Source organism: Myotis davidii, unplaced genomic scaffold, assembly GCF_000327345.1.
Source record: "Myotis davidii unplaced genomic scaffold, ASM32734v1 scaffold319, whole genome shotgun sequence".
Classification (NCBI taxonomy): Eukaryota; Metazoa; Chordata; class Mammalia; order Chiroptera; family Vespertilionidae; genus Myotis; species Myotis davidii.
Window position 1 is genome coordinate 220,198 of NW_006290675.1, and position 9,171 is coordinate 229,368.

Below are 9,171 nucleotides of genomic sequence, written 5' to 3' on the forward strand. Positions count from 1 at the left end.
CTGCCTCTTGCACGCTCCGTACTGAGGATCAAACCTGCAACCCAGGCATGTGCCCTTGACTGGAATCGAGCCTGGGACCCTTCAGTCTGTAGGCCAATGCTCTGTCCACTGAGCCAAACCAGCTATGACTAGGCAGTTTTTTTTAAAAAAAAATATCTTTATTGGTTTTAGAGAGGAAGGGAGAGGGAGAGATAGAAACATCAATGATGAGAGAGAATAATTGATCAGCTGTCTCCTATATGCCCCCTTGCGGGGATCGAGCTGCAACCCGGGCATGTGCCCTTGGCCGGAATCGAACCTGGGATTCCCTAGTCCACAGGCTGACACTATCCACTGAGCCAAAACCAGCTAGGGCTAGCTAAGCAATTGTTAATACTCATTTTAAGATGAGGAAACAGCCAGGCCGGTGTTGCTCAGTGATTGAGCATCAACCTATGAATCAGGATGTCATAGTTCGATTCGATTTCCGGTCAGGGTACTTGCCCAAGTTGTAGTCTCAGTCCACAGAAGGGGGCATGCAGGAGGCAGCTGATCAATAGTTCTCTCATAATTGATGTTTCTACCTCTTCTCCCCTCCTCTCTGAAATCAATTAAAAAAATATCTCTATATATAAAAGGCTAAGTATCCCTCTGACCATCCAACTGGAAGCTATGATGTGCACTGACCACCAAGAGGCAGACGCTCAATGCAGGAGCTGCCATGACGCGCACTGGCCATTTAAAAAGAAACGGCATCATGGATCTAGTGCTGACAAACCAACACTCAGCTTCCCCCAAGTGGGACACAGGCCCCACCACTACCCAGGAGAGACACCACACCAAATTGCAGCCGATGCTGCCGAGACGCCATGGTGCAAAATGTGGTCCACAGCCCAGTCCAGCCCAGCCCAGCCCAGAAACGGTGGCTGTAGGCTCTGGGTAATGATGTCATGTAGCAATGCCTGGCTTCCTCTTCCTAGCGACTAGCATCTCTGGAGTTTCTTCAGCCCAGGAACATGACTTGCTTTATAGCCAGGTGGAAACATTTTACACTTTAACCAAATGTTTGTGAAGGATTTTCCTGTGCCTCATCTCATTTGATCCTCACTGAAGTCTTGGAGTAGGTAGGAGACTTGGTAGAATCTTATTTTCTTTTAATTTGTCAGAAAACAGAGATTTAGAAAGTTTAGAAACTTGACCCGACTGAAAAGAGTAAGAAATGGTGGAACTTGAAAATTACTTCAGGTTTTCTCACTGCGCAGAATATAGTCAAACGCTGCTACAGTTAAATATTTTACCCCTTGTTCTCCCTGCGTGATCTACGATAATAATCTGCTTCGTATTGGTATTTACTGCTGTGTTGCTGACAATTACTTGAAAGAGAAGTTGGCGTGCTTCACTGGGCAGGAAAAAGTTTAGCTAAATCAGAAAGCAGGTCTAATTAAGCACGTTTATTCTATATCTATGTGGCTAAGTTGACTCACGCATGCACGGTACCTATAAAGCTCCTGTGCCAATCTCAAGTGTGTGTTTCAGTCTGTCAGTGTTGATTGTGAATTTGGTTCACTCTTCTATTAAATTATATCCATAATTTAAATCTCAGTCTTTTGTCTCCACAAGACAATGTTCTTTTTACTGAAACTTACTGATAATGTAATATGTTATTGTTAACTGCTGAGTGATAATGTTGTACAATGAGTTGTTTTTTTATAGGAAGAGAAACTAGTTCATCTGTGCCTGTATATTTAGGATGTTATGTATTTCTTTGCAGTCTTCCCAAGGTCTATTTGCTGAGGAAACTTCTGAAGAAGGAAACTCTGACCCTGCGTCACAAAGGTAAGATTATATGTTATGGGTTTGAATTCTCCTCTATTGATCCCAGAATAAGAGAGCTGAACCACATGAGTAAGACTTGGGGGACAGCTTACCAGAGATCTTTTGGCTCTTTTATAAGCATAGACTAGGAGAAATCATTGTTGCCTATATGCACTTCATGGAAGCCTAGAATATTTGGTTGGAAGAAATCTTGGGGGTGTTTTGTTGTTGGTTTTCTTGTCCAATCCAGCCATCTAGTACAAATCCCATTTACACTGTTTCTGAAAAATGATTACATCCTGCTACTCTCTTAACTAGGTACACTAACTTCCTAAGCCAATGTGAAAGCTCTAAACCAGTGGTTCTCAATCTTCTGGTCCTTTAAATACAGTTCCTCATGTTGTGACCCAACCATAAAATTATTTTCGTTGCTACTTCATAACTGTAATGTTGCTACTGTTATGAATCGTAATGTAAATATCTATATGCAGGATGGTCTTAGGCGACCCCTGTGAAAGGGTCGTTCGACCGCCAAAGGGGTCGCGACCCACAGGTTGAGAAATGCTGCTCTAAACTGATTTCTTTATGTTCCTTCTAGTCCTCCTTTCCCCATTGTTTCCTCTGCTTGCTAGTATGTTTACTTTATCTGCATATCTAAACCATATACATCTTTAAAAAATATACTTAAATGATGAGAGAGGTTCATTGATAGGCTGCCTCCTGCATGCCCCTGATTGGGGATCAAGCCCGCAACCTAGGCATGTGCCCTGATCAGGAATAGAACCGTGACCTCCTGGTTCAACCACTGAGCTACATTGACTGGGCCGTATATATCTTTTAAGTCTACTCTTATAACTTACCTCCTTTTTGAACCCTTCATATTATTCAGGCCACACAGAACCTGTATCTCTCTCACTCCCTATCCTATGCCACTTTTCATCGATTATATATCATCTTTCTCTTAAATGGTAGTATTTGTATTACCTCCTTAATTATTCTCACTGGTTGATTGGTAGGGTTACTTTTTTAGGTCTTCTCACTTTAATATATAGTAATGGATTGGTTATGAACTGGATCAGGCTTCCAATTACTTTTCCCTTTATCTGCTTGTTGGCCTTTGGGGATTACTCCATCTCCTATGTGGAAGTTGAGGCCCAATTAATTAAGGCCATTTGCTGTAATTTAGTTGGTGTTCTTAGGTTTTTGGTTAATAGTACTAGGTATTTCTTATTGAGCTGAGGAATATGGCTTTGGTTTGATTCTCCTGCTAAGACAGTTTTGGAAGTGGTTTTAACTGAAGTTCTGCTTCCTCTAGGCCTCTCTGCTTTGTTGTAGTGAGCCTTGTGCAGAGCAGATGTAGGTTTTAATAAATGATTATACGCTTTGTCACCAGGAGAGAGTTGGAACTGCAGGCAATGTGGTTTGACTTCAAATTGATTAGTCCATTTTATAAATGTCAGCAAATTGTTTTGTGATGGACCCTTTGAATAGAGTCCTAATGTTACATGCAGAGTAAACTGTATCTGGTTTGGGTTTATAACAAATGGTATGAAATGTTTTATTTAGAGAAAAAAATCACTTGTGGTTTTCTATCAGGATTTAGTTATTTATCACAAATCAGTGGTGGTTATTTTCTCTTCGCTGTGGTTGATGTGAGGATTTGTGTCCTCTTGTATACTTGATCAAACTAATGGTAAAGCTCTATGGAGCATGAGGGGGCTAGCTCAGATCTCTTAGCCATGTGTTCCTGTGCAGGAAGAGATTGCACTCCATGAACAGGCAGGGTAAACCAGAAGGTCAGATGAGGGGAGCCATTCATAATTATGTTTTTCTCAGAAGAGATTTTCAACTTCTGTGGCAGTTTGGAATTGTATCTTATTTTTGTTGCCTACAAAGCCACATCTTGAGATAGAGTGGAAATTTAACTGCAAGTGTGCTGTCAGGAGAATCTTCATATTTTCTCTTATGAGCTTACAAATCTCTAGCCTTCAGAAGGCTGAGATGGAGACCCTGAAACACCTTTGACATCCTTTTATTGGAATGTAGTTTTTGTCTTCTGTGATCTTCATAGATAGTCCTTACCCTTCAACCTTTCTTTGTGAAGACTCCAGAAGGGTGTTCTTTTCATATAGAGATTTCACTGGAACCAAAGTTGTAAGCATGTTTATTTCCCCTATTAATGGCCTGGAGTTTTCACTACTGATTCCTTGCTTCCCTGTTGTGCTTTTTTGGCTTTGGACAGCAGGTATCAGGTTATTGGTGGCTTTGTGAGTGACTCACGATTGCTTTAGGTGCTGTGTTCTGATTTATTTTATTGGGAATTCACTTGGGGTTTGGTTCTTTTTCAGCATTGCTGCTTTGACCAGTAAGAGAAGCTTAGTCCTTATGCCAGAGAGTTCTGCAGAGGAAATTACTGTGTGTCCTGGTAAGCATCCCACTGTGACTTTACTGACTTTCTGATCCCTAGCTATCTTTGTGCCTATTAATTTGTCTGACTTTTCCATCCCACTCCCAGGAGGTTTATGTGTGATTGATGTGTGTGTATATCACCATACACAAATACATACTGATTTTTTTTTTATGGACTTTGGCTCTGATTCTCAACCTTTTCCCAAAGATATTTGAGTTTTGAAATTAACATGGCTTGTTTGTCTTGTTTGCTGACTAGCCTCATCAGAGATGGCAGCAAAGCATCAGGAATAGCACTTAATTGTACATTCAGAGCTTAGAGGACTTTATGTTTTGGTTTATGGATTCTCAAAGTTGGGCTGTCCTTAAATCTGTCAGTCATTGAGCAGATTTTTCTCAGAGGCTTTTACTAGTTAGCTTTACATTGCCACTCACAGGATATTATTGCATAGGGAATCAAGAAATTGAGTTTTTGTGCATAGTTCTGTCACTGACTTATATTTTAATCTAAGACAAGACACTTAACCTGGTTAAGCTATGTACTTTGGTTTTGTTAATTGTAGAGATGAAAAGACATGTGAACCTTGAGTTAGATACAAGAGCTGTTCATTAAAAAATGCACAGCATAAATTTGATATATAAATAATTTTAGAGGAACTAAGGTACCCCATGGTCTAAGAGAACTCTTGGGTTGAACAATATGTACTGTGAAGAATTATTTTGTGATATGAACCACTGTTTTCTAAGCAATTTGTTTTAGCTTGTATTATTATTATTATTTTTGACTTTTCTTAAATGTGGGGTCCATTATTTTTATCAGTAACCTTATTCATGTGAGATTGAGTTACTTCCTATTAATCTTTAAACTTTTGAGCAGCAAGTATTATACAAATATTATCATAAATTATATCTAGTTTTCTCCGAGGTTTTATTTAACCTGTCAAGGTCAGAAAGGCTAATATAAACTAAGTTTGAGTTTTTGTGGGGAAAAACTTGAAAGAAATCAAAATAAGAAAACTGTTAAGTAAATATTTTTAAACATTTAGCAGCATATCATTAAGGACTTTCTTTACTTATTTTAAAGTTTAACTATGTTAGGTTTTAAAAAATATATTTTTATTGATTTTAGAGAGAGGAAGGGAGAGGGAGTGGAATAGAAACATTGATAGAGAGAAACATCAATCGACTGCCTCCTGCATGCCCCTAGTGGGGATTGAGCCTGTAACCCAGGTTCAATGCCCTGACCAGGAACTGAATGGGGGACTTCTTGGTGCATGGGGCGATGCTAACCACCAAGCAACACAGGCCGAGCTCTATGTTGGTTTTTATTGAAAGTGGTTTCTTAGTTTGTTTGAAATGTAGTTGGATTACTGCCTACTAAGCAAGTCCACTATCAAGTGCTCCAGTTTTGGCAAGAGCACTTAGAAATGCTATGTTATCTTTGTGAAAAGAAAGCTTTATCCCCCTCTCTGTCTGGGACTTCTAACTTAGGCCATTCTGCTGAGAGTCAGTCTGTCTGTTTAGGATGATGGCATGTGATGCCACCCTGGAATCTTGAAGGAGGAACCTGCAAATACAATAATCTTTTACAAAAAATATGTTTTTGTTTTTTTTTTCATTTCAGAGAAAGGAAGCGGGAGGGAGAGATAGAAACATCAGTGATGAGAGAGAATCATCAATCAGCTGCCTCCTGCACACCCCCTACTGGGGATTGAGCCTGCAATCTGGGCATGTGTCTTGACCTGGAATCAAACCCTGACCTCCTGGTTTATGGGTTGATGCTCAACCACTGAGCCAAACTGGCCAGAGCCTAATAATCTTGAAAGCCCTAGTTAATAAGAGAGAAAAAAATCAAGCCCTTTATGACTGAGGTTAGATAACTTTTAGATCATGACTGTTATCACTAGTCTGCTAATTAAATCCAGCTTTTTGCTGACACAACTACTTCTAAAGTAGATCACAAAAGGTTTTCATAACCCGTTCCTTTTGCTAAGAAAGTATTAATTCCTTCTTGGAACTGGACTCTGGAGTCTCTGAACACACATACACACACACACACACACACACACACACACTTCTAAATATATAATTTCAAAGCTGTGCATTTAAATTGTCTGAAAACTTTGTTCTAAATGAGTGAAACACAGTTTGGGTATGGTAATCCATCTTATCTATTTCATTTTATAAATTTCTATTAGTGTTGATAGTGAAAATTACGACATCCTTTTAGAGTTACTCACTTTGTTGAAGAAGCAAATTTATAGCTTTATGTCCACAAAGTGCATGACACTAGCATTGTTTATTTCTAAAGCTAATGACCTCTTACGTTGTCTTTACAGTTAAACATTTCAGTCATTTACAGAAAGCTTAAAGACATTTTATTGTTACTGTAGTGCAAGCAGTAAGCAGTTACTCTTTTCTGATAGACTGAATGTCTCTTTTGGTAATATCTCTCAGGGAAACGTGACAAAAAATTTGAAGTTTAAGTACGGTAATCTTTTTTCCAACAAGATGGTAAAACTGTGTTTGTCCAATTTTAAAAAATTATAATTTATTAAAATATATTTAACACTAGACATGTACTTAATCCTTCTTTGATGTTTGAGAAAATGCCTCAGTATCTTTCAGGTACTTTATTTGCCCAATATTGGCCGTTCATTGTATTTGAGAAGCACAGAAATATCAGTTAGATGTATAGTGTGTACAGTGTACATAATAGAGAACTTACTGGATTTGTGTTCTGAGATCAATTTCTTTTCCAGATTTATTATTCTTTGAAATGTAGTTACATTTCTTTTGTTATATTAAGAGATAGGGGGTCTATATCAGAGGTTGGCAAACTTTTTCTATAGAAGACTAGATAGTAAATATTTAGGCTTTGTGGGCCATACAGTTTCTGTTGAAACTACTCACCTCTGCCATTTTAGCAAAAAAGCAACTATAGACAATACAAAAAAGAATGAGCATGGCTGTGTTAAAATAAATATTAACAAAACCAGGCAGCTGGCTGGATTTGGCCAATGAGCTATGTAGTATTCTGACCTTTGAATTATGACACTATGAGGGACCTCATCTTTTACTTCCACATTTCCAGTAGCCCATATAGTGCCTGGAACTTTTTGTTGAATAAATATTTGTTGAATTAGTGTGAATGAATAGATGCTGTTTAAGAATATATTAAAGAAAGGCATATGTGAGTGTTCCAGTCAAGATGGTGGCATAGGTAAATGTGGTACTCACCATTTCCCACAACCACATCAAAATTAAAACAAAAATACAGAACAACCATCATTCAGAACCACATGAAATGTAGCTGAACGGAAGTCCTTACAACTAGGGAGTTAAGAAGGCACGGAGACTGGTAGGAGGGGCAGAGACACAGGGCCAATCAAGGAACCGGCTAGTCCCACACCCACATATGGCAGTTTAAAATCAGGAGGAATATCTTGGCTGTGGAGGTTTCCTAGCCCCACAACAGGCCCCCAAGTCCAGGGTTCCCGTGCTGGGAAGTGAAGTCCCCATAACTTCTGGTTGTAAAAAGCAGCAGGGATTGTGGCTGAGTGACACGGAGGCTGCAGGAGATCCAGGCAGTTCCTCTTAAAGGGCCTGCCCATGGACTTACTTGGACTCACACTCTCTGAGTTCCAGCACTGGGGCAACAGCTTGAAAGGAACCTGGAACATTTAGGGAGGAACCAACTTGTCTGGAATCAGAGTGAGAGCAGGAGGGGCAACTTTTTCCCAGACACAAGTGCTGGCAGAGGCCAATCTTCCTTTGCTTAGTACTCCTTGCCACAGAGCCTACAGGCAGGCACCATATCCGAATCTCTATCAATCTGGCTCACATTTTTCACCCTGCCATGGTGATTTCCTGAGACCCTGCCCCTCCTTATTTCCAGGCTCATCCAAGCCATTTCCAGTGGCTTTTCCATACAACTGGCCTCTCTTGTCTCATGCTTTGGACTTACGTAAAATCTCTCAAACAAGCAGCAGCTGGTCTCATTGTGCCCTGAACCTCTCAATAAGTGCCCCCAGGCCCAGCATTAGCAGCATCCCCCCTTAGTTTATAGTTTGGCCTCTCTTGGGCACCTCCAAGCCCAACACAAGAAGCAGCCATCTGCAGGTTGTTTTGTAGCTCATGCTGGGTAGCCCTGGGCAGGGCACAGGCAATGGCTGACTTTTCACCTCCTGAGAGGCCACAGAGCCAGTGAACCTAGTGGTCAGCTTCAGCCATGCTAGATTACAACCCTACTACCTCCATGAGCGACACACTCAAGGGGTGTACTCGGTGAGCACCAAAGCCCCACTGAAGCTAGTCTTGCTCCATAGGGTCGGCTCCAGTACAGTAGTTCTTCTGTTGTAGTCTCAGCCGAGCCTCTCAACTGATTGGCCTGGGGGTCAATCCCACCCAGTGATGCCAACATAAATCAAGGCTCAACTACAATAGGATATTGCACACAGTTCACACGGTTGCACCTGGAGTGCCCAGCTCAAGTGACTGGGAATGCTGAGCCATTGGGCCCTACAGGACACCTACTACACAAGGCCATTCTACCAGTCTGGGAGATGTAATAGATCTACTGAATATATAGAAATAAATATAGGGAAGCAGCCAATATGCAGAGACAAAGAAACCTGTCTCAAATGAAAGAACAGTAGAAATATCCAGAAAAAGACCTTAAATGAAATGGAAGCAAGAAAACTACCAGATACAGAGTTCAAAACAATGGTTATAAGGTTACTCAACGAACTTAGTGGGAAATTCACAGAACTTAGTGAGAACATCAACAACATAAAAAAACACCAGTTAGAAATTAAGCATACACAGTATGGAGTTTCCTCAAGAAATTAAAAATGGAATTCCCGTTTGACCCAGTCATCCTACTTCTAGGAATATATCCTAAGAAACCTGAAACACTCATCAGAAAGAATATATGTACCCCTATGTTCATAGCAGCACAATTTATAA

General features: G+C 40.2%; 1 protein-coding gene across 3 annotated transcripts in view; it reads left to right on the forward strand.

Annotated features, from left to right (window-relative positions):
* Positions 1 to 9,171, forward strand: part of UIMC1 (ubiquitin interaction motif containing 1) — a 70,920-nt gene that overhangs the window by 24,719 nt on the left and 37,030 nt on the right. For all 3 annotated transcript variants that reach the window (XM_006763693.2, XM_006763694.2, XM_006763695.2), the window contains exons 7-8: positions 1,751 to 1,815; positions 4,143 to 4,219. In XM_006763693.2, the coding sequence (XP_006763756.2) occupies positions 1,751 to 1,815; positions 4,143 to 4,219 (142 nt within the window). The remainder of the gene's footprint in view (positions 1 to 1,750; positions 1,816 to 4,142; positions 4,220 to 9,171) is intronic.